This window comes from Rutilus rutilus (genome assembly GCF_951802725.1).
Source record: "Rutilus rutilus genome assembly, chromosome: 2".
Taxonomy (NCBI): domain Eukaryota; kingdom Metazoa; phylum Chordata; class Actinopteri; order Cypriniformes; family Leuciscidae; genus Rutilus; species Rutilus rutilus.
This window is the reverse complement of record NC_140210.1, coordinates 14414316-14442207: the sequence shown is the minus strand read 5'-3', so window position 1 is coordinate 14442207 and position 27892 is coordinate 14414316. Positions and strand designations below refer to the sequence as shown.

At 37.2% G+C, this 27892-nt stretch overlaps 1 protein-coding gene across 1 annotated transcript; it reads left to right on the top strand.

The window, feature by feature from the left end:
- fhip1aa (FHF complex subunit HOOK interacting protein 1Aa) lies at nucleotides 1-24984 on the top strand. Its single transcript, XM_084402977.1, has 13 exons — nucleotides 1-300; nucleotides 9153-9282; nucleotides 10871-11079; nucleotides 12213-12905; nucleotides 17857-18015; nucleotides 18458-18544; nucleotides 18630-18797; nucleotides 19809-19888; nucleotides 20133-20332; nucleotides 21129-22082; nucleotides 22791-22969; nucleotides 23574-23688; nucleotides 24202-24984. The coding sequence occupies exons 3-13, from the start codon at nucleotides 10975-10977 to the stop codon at nucleotides 24402-24404; spliced, it is 2943 nt and encodes a 980-aa protein (XP_084259103.1). The 5' UTR covers nucleotides 1-300; nucleotides 9153-9282; nucleotides 10871-10974; the 3' UTR covers nucleotides 24405-24984.
- The last annotated feature ends 2908 nt before the right edge of the window (nucleotides 24985-27892 follow it).

Genomic DNA, 27892 nt, shown 5'->3' with positions numbered 1-27892 from the left:
AATCCGGGTCGGTGTAGAAAGTAGGGGCGGGGCTTGTGTTGGAGCTCACCTTTCTAATCCACACTCAGGTGACCGAGCAAGAACCGTGGCGTCAGAGCTCTCTGGATCTATAAAGTGAGATCTGACAGATAAATAGAACCGTCGTGGCGAATTGCACTGAGCCACGATTATGAAATATGAAAAAGAGACGGTATTATGATTGGTTCAACGACAGAGGAATATAACACAGGGACACGGAGCTGCTTAGTCGAAGTTTTGACAGGTGTCGAAGAAAAAAAGCGTTTGGACATTAAAGGCGAAGTATGTGCTATTTTACAATGCTGTCTATGTTGGTGCTGTTTTATTCTTATATGTTTTATGTTTTAAAAAAAAGCATATTCTACCGGGTTATTGTGTTGTTCTGCTCGAAATCGGAGTTGTAGACTACCTTGTTTCTAATCCAGCCCGAACATGAACATGAACAGATTGATCTTGGTTAAAAACATGCGTGGACTCTTGATGGAGCCATGACTACTAAAACAAAACTCTAGTTATTTACATAACCACATAGTTAATAACCTACCTAGTTATTTATACACATACTCAGTCCATTGTCCATTCTAAAGATCTTCCTCTTGTGTAGTGTACCAAGTTTGGCTTCTTTGTTGACATGACATGAAAAATGCAACAGATGTTTTGTTTGAATTTGGTCATACAGGAAACACCTATATTTTACACATGGCTCATTTTTATTTAAAATGTAATGCAGTGTGTATGCTGGGATTGGCTCAACGAAGTTGGAATTCAAACGTTTATACACTGATAATGAGACAGTCAAGAAAACGTTAACAAGGGTGGGAATAAAAATTAAAGGGGAGCTGAGCAGAAATGTAAGTTAAGGGGGAAGAAACGGACATAGAAACCAAAATATGACAGAACAGCAGGAGGGTCTGAGAAAATCACTGCTAGATTTAGTATGAAAGTGTGAGAATTCCAAGAATGCTCTAGATCCCTCCGTGTGATGTTATTCTTCAGCAACAAGTGAAGTTGCACATCTGAAGCTTTTTTTCTGGTTGCACCTGTGATGGAAGTTGGAACCATGTGACTTTATGGCTGTATGTTTTTACCAAGTTGAAATAGATAAGTAATTTGATTTAAAAAATTTTTTTTTTTTTTTTTTTTTTTGTGCTTACAGCAGCAAAAAATACTGTTAAGTTGTCACATATGTTAGTGGTTCCCAACCCTGTTCCTGGACGCACACCAACACCACATATTTTCAAACTCTTCCTAATCAAATACACCTGAATCAACTCTGCTTGTTTATAGAGACTCCAAGACCAGAAATATATTGATCGGATAAGGGAGACATCCAAAAATGTGCACTGTTGGTGTGCTTCCGGGAACAGGGTTGGGGAACACTGACATATATGCTATCATCCCCACAGTTGTCTCAATAACTCTGAAATGCGTCATCTCAAAGCTTGTCCATGATGCTTTCCAGTAGCTGCCAAGCTGAATATAATGGATTGTATGGTTTTTGAAAGGAGAAACCCTTCAGGTTGATTTTATGCTACTTTTATGTGGATTTGCAGTAGAAGACAGATTAACAGCTTTAACTTGTTTCTAAACTTCAGTATAGCCTACAATTCCAGCCGTAGCTCCTCCCCTCTGCTTGCCCCTGTCTGGTTCAGCCTTGTCTTGTGTTGAAGATTAAATCTCACACAGACACTCACTCACTTACTCACTCACTCACTCACTCACACACACACACACACACACACACACACACACACACACACACACACACACACACACACACACACACACACACACACACACACACACACACACACACACACACACACACACACACACCAACCTTCAGTACTGCATAACTGTGACATTAGACTCACTAGGAATGCTGGGGGAATAGTGACTTGATTATTACATCACTTTAACTATGAATGTCACGATGTTGGGCAAACAACATTTTTAATCCCTGCCTCCAGTTATTTGACTAATTTCTGGTTTATTATGTTCTATTCATAAATCGTGTTTACTGAATCATCAGAGACTCCTTGTGAAAGAGTGGCATTGAATGCTTACAGGAAAAAATGACTCAATGGAACTGCAAAGAGCGTTCAGACTTCAAAAAGCACTTTGTGTCTCTCTCATCTCTGCGTTTGATCTGACTTGTGTAACTGGAGCATGCGTGCATCTCTTTTGCTTTGTGAGACAAACCACGTCGTGAGGGTTTTCTGTGTGCAAACATTCCCTCTTCTTTCTATATTTTTTTACGATCTGCCTCATTTTGTTTGCCCTTCCCCTTTGAATCATACACAAACAGCCTTTGCTCATTATGTAAACCTCTTACACGTTTTGATAAATGCTAGCAAACCAACAATGATGTAGCATGCCTGTTATATCAGAATCATGTCAGGAAATTGTTTATGTTGTTTCCTTAGGCTTTAATTACGATGATTTAATGATTTAATGACGAGATTGGTACTCATGAACACATCCTGAACTCGAATAGCCTAAGTTTAACGCCAAGAGAAGGCCAATAATCATTTTAAAGGTGCCTTCAGTAAGCCTTTGTTTGCCTTCTCTTCTTCATCCTATGGTGTTGGGCTTTATATATAGCCAAGTCAAGTCAAGTCAAGTCAAGTCACCTTCATTTATATAGCGCTTTTTACAATACAGATTGTTTCAAAGCAGCTTAACTGTGGTAATAGGAAATTAATGCAACAATTAATGCTCTAGAAGAAAGTCTTAAGAAGATGCTCTAGAAGATTTTACTTAATCTATGGCTGTGACGATTATTTTGGTAATCGTGTAACCGGTCGATTATTTTGACAATTAATCGAGTAATCAGATATTTTTTGTGGTAGTAAAAATAGACCTATATGCAAACAATAATAGCCTTTACAATGACTTAAAATAGATTCATCAAGCACAGTATCAAAAGCAAGTAATCATATAATTTTGTTGAACAACACCGTTAAATTGCATAATGTAATATACATAATATAAACACAATCGTATTAGCCTATGTACATTACAAATTATAACAAATGCCTGCAACGGCCTGGTGATTGTTGTTACACTTTACAGCAGATCAAATCCTTGTTTCCATTTCATTAAAATGTCCACTTAGTCTTTAATGTTTGGTCACTTCTTTACGATACAAAATGCTACAGCATTACAAAGAACATGTGGACATCAAAACATGCTAGGCAATGATCAGTTTGCATATTTAGAAACCTATTGATGTATTCTCCTGTGTTGGCGTAGGTTTGTAAATGATTTACGTAACAAATCTGGTGAAATGGCGCACGTTGCGTTCCCAGATGAATGTTATAAGCAACCCAAACTCAAAGAATATGCAGAGATGGAGTTTGAGACGTGCTCGCTCCACACATGTAAATGATAATGGAGTAACACTTTGCTATGAAACACAAAGCACGTCAGACTTTAAATGCATTCCTAAATGCATGTTATTAGAAACCCAAACAAACAGCACATGCAGAGTTCATGTGGAGCAGCACTTACTGTGAACGGAGCTGCTCTGAGATACTGGAAGAAACCGTAACCTACACGCTGTAACCAAAGCTTTGCGCTTCAATCTGAAATCTGCAGGGCATATACTTAATTGAATCAGCCTTTGTGATTTCACAATAGCACTATGTTATATTAGGATTTTGAAATGGTTTTAATATGCAGCCTTAGAAAATGGTCTAATAATGTGGTTAATGGATTCTCATCTATGGAATGCGCCACTTTGTGTATTTTGCCTATTTAGGTTGTTTTTAACCCAACATCTGGGTAAATATAGGACAGAACACATGTTGGGATAATCTTACCCAACAAGTTGTGTGGTTTGTTTAACCCAGCATAATAGTTTTTTACAGTAATACTACCTTATTTACTTTATACATGATTTAGTACTTACAGATTAACTTAAATCATCTAAACTTTTGTCAAATACTCACACAACCACTGGTCTACATGATATCTTTTTTTTTTTAATGAGTAGTTCTTAATACAGTATTTTATACAGTTTTAAAACATGTACACAATATTGCCAACATATAATTTATTGCCAGTTTAAGTGAATGCAAAAAGCCTGTGCTCTATTACCAACACAAAAACTACCCAAACACTGAAAAAATAGTTTGGGTAGAAAAAATAACCTAGCATTTTTTATAGTGTAGTGAGTAGCCCAGTCAATTGCGTGACGCAGTTGGTCATGTGATCTTAAAGTCGTCATGAAACAGAAGTTGTGATGTATATCCGAGTGAAACAGCAAGGGAAAGAAAGTATAGGGTAGGACTTGATTTGGTCTATTGCGAATTGATTGGATGATTGGATGGCTGAGGTTTGCTATTGCTGTGATCTCATGTGAGTGACAGGATGTCCCACCCTCATGCCAGTAAACACATCATCAAAGAAAAGAAGAGATGTTGTTTCAAGAGGGAGGGGAAGTTATTCAGATTAAAGATTACGAGGGCACATGAATAAAAAAAAAGTGATGTGTGCATGGATAAATCATTTAAAATAAATGCTGTAATATTCCATAAAAAAGAATTGTAAATGTTATTGCTGGCTCCCATGAGAGCACAACCCACTCTGTGTAGCATAAAACTACTTTTAAATAGTGAGCACACCTTTAAGCCTGCAGGATTTCTCACATAATGATGTGCTTTATCACAAAAGGCAAACACCTGACTGCTGTTCCTTTGTTTGACTTAATGGGGCCACCATAGTTTTGTTTTATCTCAGTGTAACAGGCAGCATCATAAAATCCTTTCATTTTGAAAAGCTTTCTTCTGTGGGAACTGGGAAGGATTGCCTTGCTTGGTGTCATAGATTTTCTGTTTCTCTCTCTGTGTGTTTCGTCAGGATTGTTGTGTCAGATTTTCTTACTTGTAAGTGTGGAAACAGTCACGCTCTGTAAACAGAAGATGAACACCAACCATGTTTTGTATGAAAACATTTTAACATGCCATATTTGCATGGGTTTTTGCATTATGTAAAGTCGTTGTCTCCCCAACCCACTTCCCTGTTTGCAAGTAACACTCGGGTTGCGAATGTCCCCATAGTAACTGGTCCCAAGTTACCTCTAGGCCTGTGCATTTTCCAACAATCAGGAGACAGGTGTGTTAATAATATTTATGCAGATCAGGTGCTTTGAACTCTGGGTAGGGAACAGACAGTATAGTATGAACCACAGGTGTCAAACTCAGTTCCTGGAGGGCCACAGCCCTACAGAGTTTTGTTCCAACCCTGCTTCAACACACACACACACACACACACACACACACCTGCAGTTTTCAGATAAGCCTGAAAGACTTGATTAAACTGTGCAGGGCTGTGGCACCCCTGGTATAAACGCACAGCACGTGTTTGGATCTAGCGTGCATACAGTAAAACCTTCACAGGCCATAAAATTATGATAAGGGGTTCTGGTTATCTGCTGCATTTTGCAAAACAAAACCTAATCATTTAAAGATCCTAACCCTGCCCTTTATGATTCCATGGGCAGGTGTTGCTTTTGAAAATGTGTTTTCACGTGTGGGTTTGCTTTCAGGTCAGAAATCGTGACCTGAGCCGGGATCAGTACCTGAGGCTGTAGTTGTCTCATTGCATCCATTGTAAATTTTTCAGTAGTCTCTGTCACTGTAATAGCCCTCACGTCACCCAGTCACCATGGGCACCATGCAGGACTCCTGGTGAATTCCCTTGTTTGTCTTCAGACAGCGCTTGATCATGACAAATGTCCCTGCTTTGATTTGCATGGGTGTCCTTCATGTGTACGTGCATCACTGTGTGTGTGATAGAAAGAGAGAGAGTGAAAGAGAAAAGAGGAAGGGCCAGGTGTTCCCATCTTCAAAGTCATACGAGATCAAAAACCATGCATTACTGTCTATTGGTAATGTGGTAATTTTGCGATATTGGTAATTTTTACTTATAGATTTTTATTTAATTTTTCTGATATTTTCATGCATTTAAACATTTAATCAAATGAATTGCAAGAGCTAATTAATTATGAAATTATTGGATATTGAATATTTAATTATACTTGCTCATTTGCCCCTATTTTCATTTCAATTATATTTCCCACCACTCATTTAAATGTTATCTTTAAAAAAAAAAAGGTAACTTGTTAAATGTATTCTTTCTTTAGCAAATCTCAGTGAATACCCATTTTCACACTACATGCAACGCTTAATTTGCATGTAGCATTTAAAGTGAGTAATTTTAGTTTAACACACTAAAACTATTTTTAATAATAGAATTTAAAGTGTAGTTTTACTCAGTATGTTTTCTTGTTCCGGTTCATTATTTAATCCTAATGCCAAATTTTAATGACTTGTAAAAGTCTACATATATCTTAATGAGGTTTTTTTCTGAGTAATGCTGCTGTTCATTTAACCGACCTCATTTCAACCTTGCTTCAAATGAATGTTCTGAGCTACTGATCTGACATATGGCAGTCGAACATATGGCGTGGAATGTGACAGGCAAGTGCTAGTAAATGAATGCGCACAGAACAGTCTCCAACACAAGTTACGACAGCCCTGTGTTAGGGTGGGACTGTCTTACTCAACCTCTCGCTTCAGCATGAAAAGCTCCAAGGACACTCCTTTTGGCCAGCGGGGCGTGAAACCCAACCCATTCTCAAAGGAGAGTCAATCACAAAGAGACTCCAAACAAATAGTCCAGCCCTGACCAATATCACATTACTTTTTAAAGTGATTTTTTTTTTTTTTTTTCGTATGGGAACAGTTGCTCTTATGAGGTCCTGTGAGTTTTGGCGTGACTACAAACACATGAAACCTGTTTTTCAGTGGTGTGGCATGACATTTAAAGGGTGATGTCATTTCAGAACTGCTTTATAGGATGTGACCAGCATTGTGCTCAGATAAAATTCAGTTTCTTAGTCCTAAGAGTTTCTCAGACTGTCTTTTTGGATTATACATTTACCTTAAAATTATTCTTTTTTTGTGGTTTGTAATTTCTCAGGAAGCGGAAAGTATCTAATTAACATACTTAACTAAATGACCGTAATTGGATAAGTGCTGTTAATCTGAGGTAAACTCAGATCCTGTGTGCTCATCATGAGTGACCTCATTCTCATACACCCACACGTTAGACCATTACTAAGATAAGACATCTGTGCTGCTCTGTCAGGAAAGTCATTTCCTAATATCTGTAGTGCCTCTGTCCCAGTTTTGTACCGGTATCTCCTCTGATCTCTTTGAAGAAGTAGAACAAGATCAAGAATCCAGTGTAGTTTCCTCTCCAGTGGTTTACTCTGTCCACCCCTCTCTCTCACTGATTAATGAGTGTATGTGCAATTTGGGTCACGTTTTTCTGATAACAGAACGCAGACAATATAACTAAATTTGATTTGTGTCTAGTCAACTGGATCGCTCAGTAAAGGTCAGGCATGTGGCGTAATGCTGCTGAATAGTCACTAGCCAGGTTCATATGCTTAACAGTAGATGTACTTGTCCACTTGTCACACTGGTACATTGTTTGGGCATTGATGCACAGTTGCAGTATGTGTCTGAAACTGAAGATGGTTGCCTTGCTACCCAGTCAATGATTTAAGTGAAAAATGTTTTTGTATGAAAGCATTATGTAAGGAAACTTTCGAAGGCATCATAACCTCATGTATAATGATCTACAACAAATTTAAGTGAACTTAAAGGAATAGTTCACTTACAAATAAAAAAAAAATCTGTCATAATTTACTCACCCTCAAGTTGTTTCAAACCTGTATGAATTTTTTTCTTCTACTGAACATTGACATTCTTCAAAATACTTTCCCATTCATAAATCTTTTCCTGGTCCACTTCACATTTTTGGTGTCTCTCTTATCTTACACACATATTTAAGGTCTTGGGCTACTTTCACACTGTCAGTCCAAATCTAAATATTTGTGTAGCCTATCCAATTGTAATTTGATCTAAAATTATTGACTGTATCGCAACTGTTCAGATCCGATTTGTGTGTCCCATGCCTCTCTTTCGTTTCCTGGAATATCTGCATTGATTTCTATGGCGATGACGTTGCGTTGGTACTTGGTAGGTACGCCAAAAATGACAACAATAACCGCAACATGGAGGGGTTTGCAATACAGATGTTGTCTTATTTACAACATGACAATGTGTAGCCGCCGCGCTGGACTACTCCATCTTAGGAGGCAGCGGCAGAACTGTAGGAGGCTGGTATGTGTGGCTCTATTCCACATTTCATGGGATTATTATTATTTATTTTTTTTATATAATTTTTGCCATTCACACTTTCTAAATCTGATTTGATTTCAAACGGATATGCACAAAAATTGGATTTGGATTGACAGTCTGAACAAGGCTTTGGAGTATTTTCCTAATGAGCCGATGAGTTAAATCAGGGACATTTGAATAGGGAGGCCCCTAAAAGTGCAGGGGGTGCTCCTAAACCAGGATTTGGAAACACTGCTATAAAACAAAATTTCAGCCTGGATCAAGCTAATGCGCATGCGCAGTAGAAGTGCGCATCTGATAACCAGAGTTTCTAACGGCAGCTGCAGTGATGCGATGACTTTACCAATTGCCGATTGGCTCTTATTTAGAAGGCGGGACCTACTCCGCCATATTGAGCTTTGCACTTTTCCATTTTCAAAACAATAAGAGTGACTCGTCCTGTGTTATTCTATAGTCTTTGGCCACAGTCTTCAGTGTCACTTGATCCATCAGAATTAATTCAAATATTCCCATTTGGTGCTCAAGATATATAACTTGCCCTGTGGGAACCTGGATTTTTTTGGCAGGGCTGTTCCTGACAAAGGAAGGGAAAAATTATCCCCAGCAGTTTAAGCATTATCTCCTGAAGCTGCAGTGGCTCATGGGATCAGTATTTTCATGCTCTTTGTGTCTGTCCATTTATTGAATGGGATTTAAGAGTAACTTTATTTGAGGATTTTATGCAGTTGCACTTTGGAATTTTTCACAGACACTAGTTCCCTCTCTCCCCTTCTCCCGCTCTCTGCGTTTCTGAATTCCCACCTCTTCTGGTGTCTTCCTCATTCTCATTCCCACTCTTCTGCAGAACTGTTCTAAAGCTCTTTGTCACTGCTCTGATCCATCTAGTCATTTCCTGGCCCCTTTTTAAATCTTTTTCAGAGCCCCCTTTGACTAGATCTCAATCTACATGTCTCAGGAGAGACTCCTGAACCCTCTGAAGATGTGGATGTTTTATGCCATACGAAATACTTTTTCCCCGGCAGCAGCTTTCAGCAATAGTCTGACTGAGGTAGGTGGAAATTTAAAATCCATTCTGACGGTCTCCCCTCTGTGTCTGTGCTTTAGTGAGAGTGGATTGCCCCACGTGTATCTCTGCCTATTTCTGTCACATTTCTGTTTGAGATAGATTGAGCTTTCTGCACTGATTGGTTCTAATTCAGGCATGGGTAATGGTTTCTGGCTACTGATTGGCTGGTTAGTGTAGTGTAAAGATTCAGTTGTGGTGTGTGATGCACTCATTTAGGGTCCTGTTTGAAGAGGTGTACTGTACACATGCTTATGCTGAGAACACTTCTTAAACTTGAATCTAATGTAGAGAGAGACTGACAAGTTTGACCATTGTTAATAAGAAGAATGAGAATAAAATGTGCATATTATGTTTTTAATATAGTGTTTTAGTTAGTATTATAGTGTTGTATTTAGCATTGCATCATTATGTATTTATTTAAAGGGAATAAAAGAACATCAGTTTCTCAATTCTCAAATCTAAAGGTCAATATAAAATACATAACTGCTTGAAATATTTTTTTAGACAAACAGTTTGTGCCTACATATTAATGACTTTATAAAAGAAACTTTTTTTCTTCTTCTTTTTTTCAAAATAATTTTTAAATTGATGAGTGTGAATGAATGTGAAGGAAAAACAGCCAAACATCCTACATGGAAATGTTTAACATATGTTATATGTTTAAACGGCATCCAGCATGCATCTCATGAAGCTTGAGAGAATACCCTGAGCGTGTAATAATCTCAATTTAACTTAATTTTCACAACTGCATTCTTGGAGGTGCGATCTTTCTTTAGAAAGAACTCCAGACGACATGGATTGTGGAGAATGCCATTGTTTATGCTTTTGCTCATCTTTTAGACACACACACCATGAATCTATAGCCTAGATAATTCTCCCCTCATGCATTTTTGACTAGAGACAAAAGTTATCTTTGTATCCATCTAGAATCATTAGTGCACACACATTTGGTTTAAGCCAATAGCTGTTATCTAAATGCTTAAGGCTGTGGGTCTGCCTATTGATTTGATAAAAATAGCTTGGCATATACAGTAGAGAGAAAGCTATGCGGTATTGCTAAAAAAAATTTTTTTTTAGAAAGCATTACATAAGCCATAACATGTAGGCTACGATATTGCATAACACTCACATCCACATGCTGTTAATTAACATCTAGAAGTGATGGCAGTGCATTCATTCACTTTCATAAAGAGGTCCCTCTTATGTATAGGGTTTAGGCAGCTACATGATCCCAGCAAATCCTGCATGGAAGGCTTTGATTTTCTAAAGATGACACAATGGTGTTGCCAAGACATCTACTGAAAGCGATGCACATTTGAAACAGACCACGACCTAATGGTTCTCTGATGTTACTATTTGTGTTTGGTTTGTGCTGTGCAAGTATAGATGTTTATTATTTTATTTTTATGTGTGTATGGTGTGTTTTTATGCGTGTGTGTATGATTTAATACATTAGTTAGTTAATTAATAAATAAAAAAATTTTTTTTCAATATCAGATTTATTGAAACTGTTCATTTAATTTTTCCTATTTTTTTTTAATTAGGCTTTTCTGTGATTATTCATCTGCAGGTGATCAGTGTCTAATGCTACCATACCGTGCAGTTGTCCACATTGAAATTTGGCATCAGCGCCACCCTTCAACCTGAACATGATGGTTTAGTGAGGGCACAACAATGACATCCATGGTTGCCGATGGGAACCGAGATGGCCAGTCACTGGTCCTGAAAGGAGCAGACCCCGAAACATGCATGATTGTGTTCAAAAACCACTGGGCGCAGGTACGCAATATCTTTCCAATATCTTGCTCTTCATAAATATAAACAACACTCTCTTCAACTATGCAGTGCTATTTCTCTTCTGTTTTATGTACACATGTTGCTATTGTTGGCAAAATAAAAAAATAAAACACACAATCATTGTTATGACCTCCAAATGAGAATTACATGTTTTCTTAAAATTCTTTTTTTACGGGAAATATTGTTTTATGCAGTATATAACTGGCAGACAGAAGATAACCGTTACCACCTGCTATACAACCTGCTTGCTACTTTTGTTTTGTATATAATTAGATGAATTGTGAATATACAGCATATATACAGTTCTTATACAAATAAGGAGTTTTGAAGCGTCATGATAAAACAGTTAAAATAAAATATTTACATTTAAATGGTATTATTTTGAGGATAATAAAATATAAAATTTTCGATAATTAAAATAAGTAAATTAAACTGGATTGAACTGGTCTTAGGACAGGCTATCCTGTTGTAATGCTACACTGTGAATAAGGCTCCTGACCTCTCCTGTTGATTCAGCAGAATGCTCCAGAACATAGGAGGCATTGTTTGGGTACAGAAGACAAGTTCAGGCCATTAGAGAAACTCTAAAGACAGAAATTAGGGTGGTTTTCTGAAAGCAAGCTAGTATGTTTGGTAACAGCATATCAAATCATTTGAATAGTTTAGTACTCCGTTGCATTCGTTAACACTTTCACTCTTTCACCTCTTCCTGCTTACTTTGCATTGATGAATGATACACTTTAAGAGCATTATGTCATTTGTCCTTGCTTGCACTTCCTCTTCCTTGGCTCTGTAAATAACAAAATCTTAGTCTGACACACCTGACTGGGAGTTTTGTCACAATGTTAATGGATCAGCACAAGGACAGGGGGCTCATTGTTTCAGATGATCAGGATTAGCAGCTTTCACCTACTTCTGATTTAATTAGCATAATAACTATCAACTATAATAATAACAACTATATTCATCTAATTATTTTTAAGAACACTTTGGGGCGACTTCATACTGTAAACAGAGAACTTTTCGTAATTTTCTATAGCATTAGCATGTTAAAATGTTAACTTTGACCGTTCTCTCCAGCTTGAACTATCTCTGATCTCTTGACATTTTCTCAGGTGGTAAAGATTCTAGAGAAGCATGATCCACTGCGCAGTAATGTTGGTGGCCTGGGTGGAGGTCACGGTCTTGGTGGGGGCGGAGGAATCGGCAGCTTCCGTTTTGGTCCAATCCCTGGCGATGAGGCCAGCGCTGTGCAGAACTATGTAGAGCACATGCTCTTCCTTCTCATGGAGGAGGAGTGTGGTCAAAATGGAGCCATGGGGCCCATCCTGGAGTTTGTGGTTATGGAGAACGTGTTGGAGAGACTGTTTATCTGGAGCCTGAGGCGAGAATTCACAGATGATATGAAAATAGAGCAACTGAAGATGTACGAGATGCTGATCGGACAAGCCAAGCAGCCATTACTTCATCATAAACCTGTACTGAAGCCCTTGATGATGCTCCTGTCATCCTGCTCTGGCTCGCCGTCGGGTCCGAGCTCTTCCACTGTGGAGACAGAACTTGTGCTGCTCCTGAACCAGCTGTGCTGTGTCCTGGCTAAAGACCCATCGGTCCTGGAGCTGTTTTTCCATACAAGTGAGGACCAAGGAGCAGCTAATTTCCTCATCTTTTCCTTACTCATCCCTTTCATACACAGGGAAGGGTCAGTCGGACAGCAGGCCAGGGATGCGCTTCTGCTTATCATGGCTCTCTCTGCTGAGAACAATGTTGTGGCCAAACACATTGCGGAGAACACCTATTTCTGTCCGGTATGAGTCTCTTATTGTAGGTCGTCCTCTTTTATTTATAGTCTTTCTCTATTTGTTTTTCCTCTCTATTTAAGCTACTTGGATAATCTTGAGCACTTCTGGACAGAATCCAAGTTACTGCTGTGGTAGGCTTACTTTATTTAATGCTGTGCATTGCCTAAATTACCATTTAATTAAATAGTCTCTAGGGACCTTGGTGCTTTCTGAAAAGGAATTTCCATTTGGCTTGCATTCCCATTTCACTTGTTCAAAATACTGTATTGAATCCCAATGTAATCAAAGCCTTGTTCATACTGTCGAACCAATTTGAATCCAATTATATTTAGCCTGTGTGAACGACAAAAAAATCACATAAAATACAGTTTTTACAAATCTGTTTTTAAGCTACACAGTACTATTTTTAATGTTTTTGAAAGAAGTTTCTTCTGCTCATCAAGCTTGCATTTATTTGATCAAAAATGCAGAAAAAAAAATTCATATTGTGATATATTATTACCATTTAAATTGGTTTTCAATGTATTATACTTTAAATTATCATTTATTTCTGTGATGCAAAGCTGAATTTTGAAACAGTTCTGCTGCTTAATATTTTTCCATAACCTGTGATACTTTTTTAGGATACTTTGAATAAAAAGTAAAAAAAAAAAAAAAAAGAAGCAAATGTTTTAAAAATAGAAATCTTTTGTAACAACAGTATACACTGGTCAGTAATTTGCGTTTTTTTCTTTCTTTTTTTTGATAAATCAATACTTTTATTCAGCAAGGATGTGTTAAATTGATAAAAAGTGATAGTAAGGAAGATTTATAGTATTAGAAAATATTTTTTATTTTGAATAAATGCAGTTCTTTTTAACCTTTTATTCATCAAATATATTAGGCAGCAGAACTGTTTCCAACACTCATAATAAATCAGAATATTAGAATGATTTCTAAAGGATCATGTGATAGACTGGATGTCACACCATGTGACACTGAAGACTGGAGTAATGATCCTGAAAATTCAGCTTTGCATCACAGAAATAAATGATAATTTAAAGTATAATAAATTGAAAACCAATTATTTTAAATTGTAATAATATATCACAATATTACATTTTTTTCTGTATTTTTGATCAAATAAATGCAGGCTTGATGAGCAGAAGAAACTTCTTTCAAAAACATTAAAAATAGTAATGTTTCCAAACTTTTGGCCTGTACTGTATGTGATTTGAAATCATCTGATTGGATTTCACATAGCTTTTCTGCCTGACTTTGACTTTAAAAATGACTTTTATGACACATAAAATGTAATCATGTAAGAAACATGCTGAAAGTAATTGCACAAACGAAGTTGTTGTGAAGTGCAGGTCGAGCAAATATTACAATATACTGCTAGTCAGCCTGGTCTACACACTTCACAGTAGCAGGGAATAAAGCCACACATGCCATCCTCCTGTGTTTCTGCTGCTGCCTCATAAGACGTCATTGTCTTGTTATACTCATTGTCATGTTGTAAGACAACATCTGTAGTTGGTGGCTTACGCAGAATTAGGGATGCAATGGATCACAGTTGATCCGTGAGAGCCGCACACACAGAGACAGGCGCATTTTAGATAGTGTGCCAACACGGAATTAATTCCTCTTTCGCATCTCATTTCGCTGACACATACACATAAAATTATGGTAAAAAAACCCATCTCAGCGAGTATTCTTGTAAACAGTCGGTTATGTCTTAAGTGAACGTAAACAGTTGAGAAAGAAATAGGATGTGTATCATTATATTTGATCCGTGCAGTCGGTCTTAGACAGCTGCAGGTATTCATAGGCTGCTGTCACTTTGTCATTAATGTTACTCAAACAAAACACAGTTTTGTACCATTTCTTTACCTGAATGCTACTGTTAGACTTTATTTTAAATGTTTAATTATTTATTTAAGGCTAGGCTAGTAGTTTTTGCTGTGGAAGAACTTAAAGTGGGCTTTAAGTAATAAATGAAAAGCAAAGTTATTACATTTATATTATTATATTGCATAAATAGTATAATTAGTGCTGTCAAAATGATTAATCACGGGTAATCACATCTAACATAAAAGTTTTTGTTTATGTATGTGTGTGTGTGTGTGTGTGTGTGTGTGTGTGTGTGTGTGTGTCTGTCTGTCTGTCTGTCTGTCTGTCTGTCTGTCTGTAGGTATGTATGTATGTATGTATGTATGTATGTATGTATGTATGTAGGCATGTATGTATGCAGGCTATGTATGTATGCAGGCTATGTACAGTATGTATGTATGTAGGCTATGTATGTATGTATGTATGTATGTATGTATGTATATGTATGTATATATATATATATATATATATATATATATATATATATATATATATACAGTGCCGGCCCGAGCCTTTTGGGGGCCCTAAGCAGAATTTGATTTGGGGGCCCCCTCCCACCACGCGGAGTCACCTGTGCTTGACGATTATTGACACAATGTCACTCTATAATGTTACATTATAAATTAATACAATGAGGTTATGTATTAATACAAAATAAATAGCCTACTTAATAAAAAATAGATACTTAAATAAAAATGTTTTAACTTTTTCTTTACTCTTTTAATAACTCTTTGACACTTCTGAAAACAAACTGTCAAAAAACATATAAAAAAAATTATTTGCAAAATATCCTCCAACGTTTTGCAACCCTTTGCAGTTTGAATGATGTCTTATATGAACATGACGGAGTATGTGTTTATGTTTCCACTGTTCGATCGCGTCCGCGCCTCACACACACACACACACACACACACACACACACACACACACAACATAGGCTATTCCAGCACTGCAATCTTGACATCGCAGCCTGTTCGTTATAGCCGTAATAAAAAATAATAATAAAATAGTCAAACTAACATATAAAAATTACACTGCTCTTTTTAAATAGTCAGTAGTAGCCTACAATTCGTACCATTCAGCGCTGCGTAGCCTAAGCACCGCTCCACTGTGATGTTTCCAAGCACATTTTTGCGCATGTGAAGAGAATGATTTTTTCCCTCGATATTGGATTTCAAGCACATTTTTGCGCTTGTGAAGAGGATGATTTTTTCCCTCGATATTGGAACGTGGGTGAAGTACAAAGAAGCCTATAATAAATAATAGTTTACCATCCAAATCCATCGCGAATGTTGAAACATTTTGATTCTAATGAGAGAGATCCGCTTTCACTTTCGCTTTAAATTATTTCGTTTTGGCTTGTTTATAGTTATTTTTTTATTCTTGTTCTGTTCTGAATATCATTAAATTTAAAGGATAAATCATTGATCAAATCAAATTTGTGTGAAATGGCTTAACATTAGGCTACCGTGACTTTGCGCACGAGTTTTCTATGCACGCGAGGTTATGCGCATATGACTCAAACACTGGCAGACACAGCAGCAGTTGTAGGCAGGTATATTGATCATGAAATCAGAATTTTCTTGTCTTGAATTATTAATCCATTCATTAATTTATGTCACTTGTTTAATTTAATTAGGCCTAATATGTAAAAAAAAAAAAAAAAAAACTCGCTTGGGGGCCCCCTGGTGGCGAGGGGGCCCCAAGCAGCCGCTTAGTTCGCTTATGCCTCGGGCCGGCCCTGTATATATATATATATATATATATATATATATATATATATATATATATATATATATATATATATATATATGTATATATATATATATACACACACACACACACATGCGATTAATTAATTGCGATTTGCTGTCGATTTGACCACTAATAATGTCCTTTTCTGTGATTGGCTACTTTGTTGTGATCTGTTTCAGTTATTTACAGAATTGAATAACTTACAAAGGATTCAATTAAATCAGATTTGGACTGACAGTGTGAACGTTGCCTAAAATACACAATATATATATTTTTTTGTACATTTAGATAACTTTTGCCATCATCTTCTGCTCACATAAAATAAAATCTTAATCTTAATAAAAAAAAAAAAGGTAAATATTTATATATGCATGCAATATGCATGTTGAGATGCCTAAATTTACTTGCAACTTTTAAAACCTTTTTTTTTTTCTTTGTTTTATTTTTAACCTTTTAGACCAATAGTTTTTGTTTTTATCACAGATAAAACGTAAACAAAAAATGAACGCTTATTAGTATTGTATGACATTTTTTAATCCATAAACACAGCTCATTAATTTGGGCCAAGTAATGTTAAATGTGACAGAACAAAAAAATAAAAATAATACAAAACCAGAACTGAATGTACACATACTGTACAATACATCATATGAACTGTCAAACCATAAAGAAATATGCTCATTATAACTTAGCCTTTGAGCATAAATAACACTTTGGAGTCATTTTATCTGGCTGTTTATGAAATCACAATGAAATCCAGTCAATATAGTCAAATGGACAGTCAAACTGCTTTAGTGAATGCCTGAATTTCTTTCTGAATTTCTTTCGAATATCTGTCACTGTGGGCCTCCAGCAGCACAGTATGTGCTTATGTAAAGTAATTAGAGATAATTGCATAATTCGTTACACCATAGATGAGTACCCTTCTTACTGAGATGACATCACCCTCAACTTCAATAGAGTCTGGCAGCGGACATGCACTCTCAGCCTCACATGCTCTCTCAGCCCTATGCGACCTCACATACATCTGCCAGTGAATAAAGGCAGGAAGCATGTGACTAAAGATTGTTGTGCTATTACATAATGATTGTCTTTCTTCAAATGTGCACACGTTGCATTTTGCGTTATTTGGCTATTACATTTACTCAATATTCATACATTATAAACCTGGCATCCACAGCAGTGCTCATCCATAATTCATCCAGCTATGTTTTCTCATTGATTTTAAAAGCCAGGAGAAGAAAATCCTGTCAGGTTGTTCCCAGGTGAAGATTTTAATGTTTGCAGATGAATGAAATGGAGTAACACATGTCATTTGTTTTGATTAAAGGTTTTGGCTACAGGTCTGAGTGGGCTTTACTCATCTTTGCCTACCAAGTTAGATGTACCAAGTGAGGAGTGGCACTGTTTGCACCGTGAAGACTGGCAGCAGCTGCCTGCTCTTGTGCAGTTTCTTAACTCCCTGGAGTTCTGCAACGCCGTCATACAGGTTTGTGCTATTGCTACTTCATTTCTACTGCCCTACTGAGTTTTTGTCCATAGCAGAGGTGTCCAGTTTAGCTCCTGGTCTATTTCCTGCAGAGTTTAGCTCCAGCACACCTTCCTGGAAAATTCTAGTGATCCTGAAGTCCTTATTCAGCTGGTGTGTTTAATTAGGCTAGAGCTTAAATTTGCTTTAAGATAGCCCTACAGAAAGAGTACTGGACACCCCTGGTCTATAGCAAAAATGATCAGTCATTTTACAATCAGACACAAGACTTCAGGAAGAATGTATAAAAATGTGCAGAGGAAGTTTATGTCAGGAGACAAAGGTTGAGCTTTTAAATAAACATTGTTGGTCCCTTATCTTTATGTGCCAAGTTGATAAAAGGAAGTGAAAACACATTTATATAGTGTGAATGTGTCTCAGTTTAGCTTTGCTTTCTGTGCAGGTGGCCCATCCTTCCATCAGAAACCAGCTGGTTGGCTACATCCATAATGGTTTTCTGGTACCTGTTCTAGCACCGGCATTACACAAGGTTAGTGAGCCATGAGGCTTTTTTTTTCTAGATCCGACAGCTGATGTAAAAAAGATTTAATTTCAAGCAACCTAATCTTCTGTAGCTGACACTTGAAGAGGTGATGACCACAACAGCATACCTGGACCTGTTTATACGCAGTGTTTCTGAACCTGCATTACTGCACACCTTCCTCAGCTTCATTCTGCTCCATCGCCATGACAGCGTATATATTTTGGACACACTAGTCAGCCGCATCAATACTCCCTTTCAGGTAATCACAATTTTATTCTGAATGTCAGCCATTTATATTAAACGATCTAAAAAAAACTGTTCATACTTGAGAATGGGCAACTGAACAACTGTTAGTAACACTACTGTATTACTATACTTCAAATAAAGGGTGAAGTCAGGCTACGAAAGTATTTAAGGGTTAGTTCACCCCAAAATAAAGATTCTGTCAATTACACACCCTCATGTTATTCCAAATCCGAAAGACTTTAGTTCATATTTGAAACTGAAATGAAGATATTTTTTATAAAACCTGAGAATTCTGTCCCACCATTAAAAGTTCATTCCACCAAAACTTTCAAGTTTCAAAGGCTTCATGAGACATAATAAAAGTGATCCATATGAATTAAGCTGTTTAATCAAAGTCTACTGAAGAGACAATCAATATATATAATAAACAGGTTTAAGTTATGTTTTTATACACACTCAATGCACATACATAGAGCACATCAAATAGGTCAATGGCAGGTACCGTACTTGCATGTCTTGCAAGAACAAATCTCATCAGTTATTGCAGAAGCTCAAACATGATTGTGTGACACACAAAAACAAACTTCATTGGCTCTCACGCTCATTGATTCTTTCATTGGTGCCATATAAAGTCTAATTTAATAAGTTTGGAATGACATGAGGATGACTAATTGATGATTTTTGGGTGAACTATTCCTGTAAGAAGTGGTTGGTATATTGGGTAGAGGGATGAAGATAAAGGTTCTCCAATTGCAGACTCTTAATTGTTCTCCAATTGCAGACTCTACTACATGAGACTAATATTTGAAGTCAAATATTAGTTTTCACAGCATGTGTATTTAAACAAAACACCCTACAGCACTGAGCCTCAAGCATCCTGTTATCCACAAGAAAGTCAACTTTGTTTTATCCAAGATTAATATGGAATAACGTTTTACATCAACTAGGTTTATTGTTTTTAACATTCACATTAAGCTGTTTTTGTTTGTAGTAGTGTGTTTTATAGGCTGTGCTTATGTTACAGCTTGGCACTGTATCTCTGGCTCTGTTCCGCACTCTCATTGGCTTATATTGTGAGGATGTCATGCTCCAGTTGATTTTCAAGTAAGGATACTTCTGCTGCCTTGTCATGTTTATTTACACATTTGTTCTATTTCTGACAAGATTTTCATCATATGTATTTTAAATATTCTCAAAGGCTGCAGTTTGAACTTAACCATAGTCTCTGTTCTGTAAACCACAGTCTCACAGTATCAGTTGTTCATTGTGACATGTTAATCACTTTCCCGTTGGGTGTAGAAGTGCATATCTTGGGGCACTATAAGTTGTCTCTCTCCTCCCCCTACAGGTACCTGATCCCCTGTAACCATATGATGTTGAGTCAGCGTAGAGTCCTGAGAGAAAGAGACTGTTACTCTGTATCAGCTGCCAAGTTTCTAGCCCTTACACCCTCTTGCTGCTCTCCAGATATCATCCCCCCGCCACTTAGAAAACTGGACTCCATCTTGTGGTCAAAAGTCACTGATGGCTTCCATACAGGAACAATAGGTATCATGTAGTTTCATTACTTCCTGTGGAACTGTTTGCCATATTATGTCATTTGAGGTTGCAGTGTGCATAATGTATAATTGTAATAACAAGACTTTTAAATCTTTTAAGGACCTAGGTTATTAGTGTCCAATCTTGCTCTTGGAGGGCCACTGTCCTGTGATTTAGCTTCAACCCCAATTAAATACACCTGAACCAGCTAATTTAAGGTCTTCAGGCTGACTAGAAGGTTCCAGGCATGTGTGTTGGGGCAAGTTGAAGTTGAAGCTGAACTGTCCATGGCATTAGTTCTCCAGGAGCAAGAAGTGGACACTCCTGTCCTAGATTATTGCATAGCCTTAGAAGTGATAATTGTTAAAGTTGTTTTATCAAATTATTTCCAGGTTTCAATGTCAAAAGTGAGACAAGAAGATTTCATGCATCTTTTTGTGTTGGTCTCCAATAAATTATGCGCTGAAGATTTGTTGACAGAGATCAAACTTGATCAAAATTGGTTCAGATGACGGGACTCCAGTTGCTCTGTGGACTGTTTGTAGACTGAAATGCCATTCACGTCTTAGTGACTTCCGTCTTATGGATTAAATCTGCAACATATTTCACTGCATCAACTTCATTTCTTCATTCCAGACATGTAATCCGCTTAATGTCTGTGCCTGTTATTAAAGTGTTTACAAGCTGATACAAATTCCAGAGAACTACTTTTGTTAGGATCAGTATTTGTGAAAAAGAGGTCATGAAATGTAATGAGATTGCTTGTATTGCTTGTGATTAAAATTGCTTGTATATCTTCCTTTAGAATCAGAGGAGGTCCTATCAGAGGAGGACGACTGTGGTAACTCCTGTGTCATTGGCTCAGAGATCTACCTGGATGTCAGTTACCTGCACTACTTGTACGATGCACAAAACGGCATCAGTCACTGTATGCGAGCATGCCGTGTGTGGTCCGCCCCATACGACGGTGAGAACCCTCCTCCAGAGGAATACCAGCGTAGTACCTTGGAAGAAGCAGGTAGGACTCGGCAACCAATTGCCAGCAGGAAAACCCCAAATCAGATGCATCGCTCCGGTCCACCCCTCAAAGATCTCACTGCTACTCCCAGAATGCTGGAGCTGGAGTGGGATGATAGCTATGATGCTTGTCCAACACAATTGCATCCAGAGGAAGATCAGGAGACTCATCCCATCCCTGAAGAACCCCCAAAGCACATTCAAGAACTAAGGAGAACCGCTATTATGATTGTGAAGGGCTCTTACATTGAAGAGTCTGAGTTTCAGAATGATGTTATGGTCTATGACCTGGTAGCTCAGAAGGATGCCAATGAATCTGGTAGCAACTATCATGTCTCATCCAGACCTACTGAACCAGCAGAGCAGGAGGTGTTAGATGGACCAGTAACTGATCAAAAGACTACAAATTCAGAATCTTCAATGAGCAATGGCTTGAACTCCTCAGTAAATGAAATGGACAGTCAAAAGAGAGGGTCACAATCAGACCACAAGTCAACGGGTCCAGAAGGGGAGGACCTCATGGCCCAGTATGAGGAACTGATTAGAACTCTGGGTGCACAGCCTAGTAGTCCAGCAAAAGCAGACAGTGAACTCAAGAGTCCTACAGACCTCATGAATGATGAGGAAGATGAGATAGACTTTAACTCTTTCTCACCTGAGACACCAGAGGCAGAAACATTGCTGTCTCCTTTTGGGACCAAACCTCGCAGTGGGAGCAAGGGTCATTCTGTGCCTTTTACAGGTCGGTAAAACATATTTTGATATGGACTCATAATGAGAGGCTTATGGGGTGATTTCGGATACAGCCAGAGTCAAATTTTTGTTCTATACCTGAAACAGTTAATCAAATGTTGGATTAGACATGGAATACTAGCATACTGCAAGTGCATTTCCCAACCCTGTTCCTGGAGGCACACCAACACTATACATTTTCCAACTCTTCCTAATCAAACACAAATGATTCAACTCAACAGCTCGTTAGTAGAGACTCCAAGACCAGAATACTGTATATGGGTCAGATAAAGGAGACATCCAAAATGTGCACTGTTGGTGTACCTCCAGGAACAGGGTTGGGAAACACTGCATTAATGTATATTGCCTGTTCATGTAAAACAGTATGCAGTATGCTATAATTTCAGCAGTACTCTGCTTCTGATGTCACATGGCCTGTTCAACTCAACAATTAGCATCTATACACCATTTGTTCAATCATTTTACATTTGCATGGCAATTAAATCAAAGTACGAGTCCAGAAAGATTGTAACTGATGTTGCTGATTCTATTCTAAAGTATTCTAAAACATCTCATGAAGTGTGACTTCAGTTATGGCCCCCATAAACTACTATGCAGAGTTTTGGAATTATTTAGTGTTAACTTCAGTTTAATATTCTGTATGATATTTGGGTTTGTGTTCTATTTATTTGAGTTCTACTCTTCTTGTCTCTTTTAGGGCCGTTTGTGAGTGTACTGCTGTCTCGTCTAGAAAACATGCCGAGTAACGCGCTCCATGTGAACTTGCTTCTGACCGGTATCCTGGCTCAGTTAGCTGCTTATCCTCAGCCCCTGCTGCGCTCCTTCCTTCTCAACACAAACATGGTGTTCCAGCCCAGCGTCCGCTCACTATACCAGGTACTGAAGTACATACAGTATCTGATCTACTTGCATACATATCTCTGTTCTTCTATGTTTTGACATGGACAGTAAGGCAATATTTGTTGCCCAAATACAATTTGTTTTTTAATTAATATATTTTCAATTAGGATTTGGCCCACTTTCACTTTTTAAGTCACACTAACTCAATATTCACTGTCATTGCATGCTTAATGTAGAAAATAATGAGTCCCTGGAATGTCACTAAACATCAGGTTCAATGTCTCTCAGATTCAGATTAACAGTGTTTTATGTATGCAGGTCCATTTAGAAATGTCACCTGTTCAGACCAATGTCTAATGTGGGGCACATTTAAGAGCTTGTGAACATTGCCTCGGATTTGGGGGATACAATTTTTTTTTATTTGGACCACATTCAGCTGTGGTGTGAATGTTGCATTTGTCTCTATAACTCTAATATTATTCAGATGCACATCTCAGAATGACCGTGTCAATGCAAGGTCAATGCCCTCAAAATCTCAGTGAAGCTTGGTCATTTAATACATGGTATCAGTAGGAATGTGGAATCTGTTTATTCATTAATTTCTCTCTCCCTTCTTGCCTTTCCATTTTGTATTGTGTAGGTACTGGCCTCAGTGAAGAACCAGATAGAGCAGTGGTCCACGAATAATAAAGACTTCCCTGAGCTCCTCACAGCTGCTCAGCACTGCTTATTGGCCAGAGAGAGTTCACTAAGAGGTCAGAGAATGTTCATATCCTTTTAGTCATGTTGTTTTATATTTAAGACACTATGTATCAAAGCTTAATAAACACAAAACTGTTTTAAGAATGAACAATATGTACGTGTTTCATAAACATGACCCACCGTGAGCATCTGCTCCTGTATCAGCAGAATGTTTTCTGAAGAAGACTGTTGCACACAACAGGTGTACTGTAGTTTGTCCACTGGGTCTGTAATCGCATACATCAAATTTTTTCATCGAAATGACCCAATATAATATAATATAATATAATATAATGTAATAAAGGTATAGACCTGTGGAAGAAACTGTCCTCTGATTTACACATTTTGTTTTACTCTGAATCTAATTTATTTGATATTGAAGTTATTTGTCTCAGTTTCAGGAGTACATAGCTGCTGTTTTTTGTATGACAATATAATACTCATCCTTTTATTGGTTTGAATGATAGACGTTATGAAAATGCTTAAATATTGCACAATGACTAGGTTTTTCTTCCATTTCAATCTAGACTCTCAGAGTCCACAGACTGGAGATTGGCTCCATGGTTCTGAAGCAGACAGAATCAAGAAGAACCAAATCCAACCTAAAACTGTGGTTCCCCTAAACAAAACTGAGGTATACGCCACAGTTCTTTTCACAGAGTTCCTAAAAGAACTGGCAGCCATTGCACAAGAACACTCCATTCTTTCTCATTTTCCAACAGACCAGTAGCCTTTGATTCTGTGTTTGTTTGTTGTTAATGTTTCCAGGAAACTTTTGACATTTTGAATGAATTTTAGTTGAAAGTACTGAACCTCTAAATTAATGTGAGATTTTTTTGGACAATTTTTTAATATATATTTTTGATGGGGGATTCTTTCAGCATGTTTTTGTCTGCTATGTGAAACAGTCTTTTGTACTTCCATCATTTATTTATGCGTTACCAAGCCTCATTTCCCAGAAAATACAGTTACAGCACAAATCATCACTCATAAAACCAGTGTGTCCTGCCATAAGGCAATAAATTGATGTGCCTTCACTTCATAAATGCTGGATAAAGCCTTCCTAACTTCAGGCCAAAACCAAAGAGTGACGGTCATACAGCCATGAGCATTAAGAGGTGGCGGGGCATTAGACATTAATAACAACACTTGACGACTGAATGTTTTGCAGATTGTTCAGTGATGCTGATGTCTCTTGCTGCATTGTTCTCCTGATGGCCTTATACTAAAAGTGCCTATTCCTTTAGTACTTAATTTTCAACATGTCTGTACAGTTTTCTATACAGTAAACATACTTTGTAAACCTGGACACTGAACGTTTCATACAACTGACCAAGTGACCTGATACCAATCTTTCATTTGAAAGTCACTTTTCTAGTATCTGTAAAACCAAATTCTTCCATCTTAAAAATATATCTTAATTGCGTCATATGCTCACAATGACAAATGCAGAACAATTAGTTCATGCGTTCATGACATCAAGGCTAGATTATTGTAATGTTCTTATGGGTGGTTGCCCTGCACGCTTAATAAATAAACTACAGCTGGTCCAAAATGCAGCAGCTAGAGTTCTTACCAGGACCAGGAAGTATGACCATATTAGCCCAGTTCTATCAACACTGTATTGGCTCCCAATTAAACATTGTATAAATTAAAGTAAGTAAATATTAATAAATTAATATTGCTGATTACTTACAAAGCACTAAATGGTTTAATTCCCCAGTACTTGAGCGAGCTCTTAACGCATTATAGTCCTTCACGTCTATTGCGATCTCAAAATTCCGGCCAGTTGATAATACCTAGAATATCAAAATCGACTGGTGGAAGATCATTTTCCTATTTAGCACCAAAACTCTGGAACAGTCTTCCTAACATTGTCCGGGAAGCAGACACACTCTGTCAGTTTAAATCTAGACTAAAAACATCTCTTTGACCTAGCATACACATAACACATTATAAACTTCTATAATTCAATGTTAGGCTGCATAGATTAGGTCAGCCGGAACCGGGAACACTTCCCATAAATCCTGATGTACTCGTTACATCATAAGAAGAATGGCGTCTACGCTAATATTAGTCTCTCTGTTTATCCCGAGGTTTACCGCAGTCTGCCGAATCCAGGCCGTATCTAGATCTGATTAAGTACATGTCACATGCGCCTGGACACTACGACAATGCAGTTCTGAAGTGTCAACTAGTCTCTCCCATGTGAAGACCTCCTTTCCGTGCCTTCCCTTCCCTTTAACTCTGCACAGAAAAAACGTTGTCAAAATAATTCCAGGTCACATGGCTACATGGATGCGATACAAAATTCTGTATTATAATTTTTTAAGGCCAGATAAGTAATTTGTTGAGGTCAATTTGTAAAGAAAGAGTACACGTCTGTGCACATATATATTCAAACGCACATACCTATAGACTAAACACGTAATACACATGTGCACGCCGTCAGCGTTTTCATAGGTTTGCATTTTGTAAAGTTTGCGCAGAGATAACCTATTTCAAGGTTTGCATTCTCAAGCCACCAGGCACTGTTGTGCGAATGAGCGGGCCGGAGCACGTTAAGGGTTTTCTGTTAGAACGGTGTCGTGTAAGCGGCCCCTAAGTTAATAACTAATAATCTTTGCAACGGAAGTGAATCAATCAAAACTAACTTTAGCTGGACAATAACTTTATTCTAGAGCTGCTGTAAAGCCAAAACAATCTCTGTTACTTTAATTTCCTGTTATCACTGTAAAGCTGCTTTAAAACAATCTATATTGTTAAAAGCACTGTATAAATGAAGGTGACTTGACTTGACCTGTAGAATTGCTGGATTTTGAGAAACACAGTTGTTCTGGTTCCTTGTAGAGCATCACTGATATTAACTTATTACAATGTGAAAGGAACTAAGTTGTTAACAAACATGTTTTAAAGTAGCAACACGCCTACTTGTAAATCAGGATGAGGTGTCTTTTTTTAGTGAGGTAAGACATTCACTACCGTTCAAAAGTTTGTGGTCGTAAGATTTTTGTTTAGAAATAAAGATATACTTTTATTCAGCAAGATTGCATTAAATTAATCAAAATTGACAGTATATAAATTCTAAATAAATGCTGTTCTTTTGAACTTTCAGTTCATCAAATAATCCTGAAAAAATACATCACAGTTTCCACAAAAATATTTTAAGCGGAGCAACTATTTTTAACATTGATAATAATAATAAATGTTACTTGAGTAGTAAATCAGCATATTAGAATGATTTCTGAATGATCATGTGACGCTGAAGTCTGGAGCAATGATGCTGAAAATTCAGCTTTGCCTTCACAGGAATAACTTGCATTTTACAAATGTAATTAAAATAAACAATTAAATAAAAATAAAAAAAAACAATTGTAATAATATTTCACAATGCTACTGATTTTTTTCTTTATTTTTGATCAAATAAATTCAGCATTGTTGAGACGTACCAACGTACCAACACCAAACTTTTGACCGATAGTGTATTAAAACCATTATAGAGTTACATAAAATCTTCACAAAAATGATTTAAGACATTCTTTTTTTTCTTTCTCTTGAATCCCCATGACTTTGTTTGCAATGGTCATGAATGGCATTCATTTAGCTGAAACACAATCAGAGAGCCTATGTACATACTGTACATCACATATTTTAAATGTATAAAAGAAAGCAAATTATATAATTCCAGTGTATCTAAACACCCCATGTGCAAAAGTGAAAGTGTCCTTTAGTATAAAAGTTGCCTTGATTTGAAAGTATTTTTACTATCTCCAGGGGTCTTGTTATATGTATGTATATTGAAACTCTGGAAGTTCACCTGATCCCTGAGCACATTTGTTTTTAGTGCAAACTGATAGTTACATGGAATTTGTAAACACACCATAAGCAGGTGATCATGAACATTGGTGGTTATGCTTTAAATAGTTTTACGAGAAAATTAAAAAGTTTTATGTATATTTTTGACATATTTGATTAAATGTCTTCAACATATTCAGTGGTCAATTTTTGAAGGTGGATGTTTTGCTTTCCCCCTTTTACAAATTATGTCAATCAAAACCTGATTACCAAACATCCGGAGGCCACAATGTAGCTTGTCAATCCAAAGATATTTATATGCAGTTTTATGTAATGAAGTTGACTTTTTTTTTGTAGGGGGGGGGGGGATTTCTTTAAACTAGAAATTCTGGATTAAATTGCCTTTACTGGTGGTAAGCATTA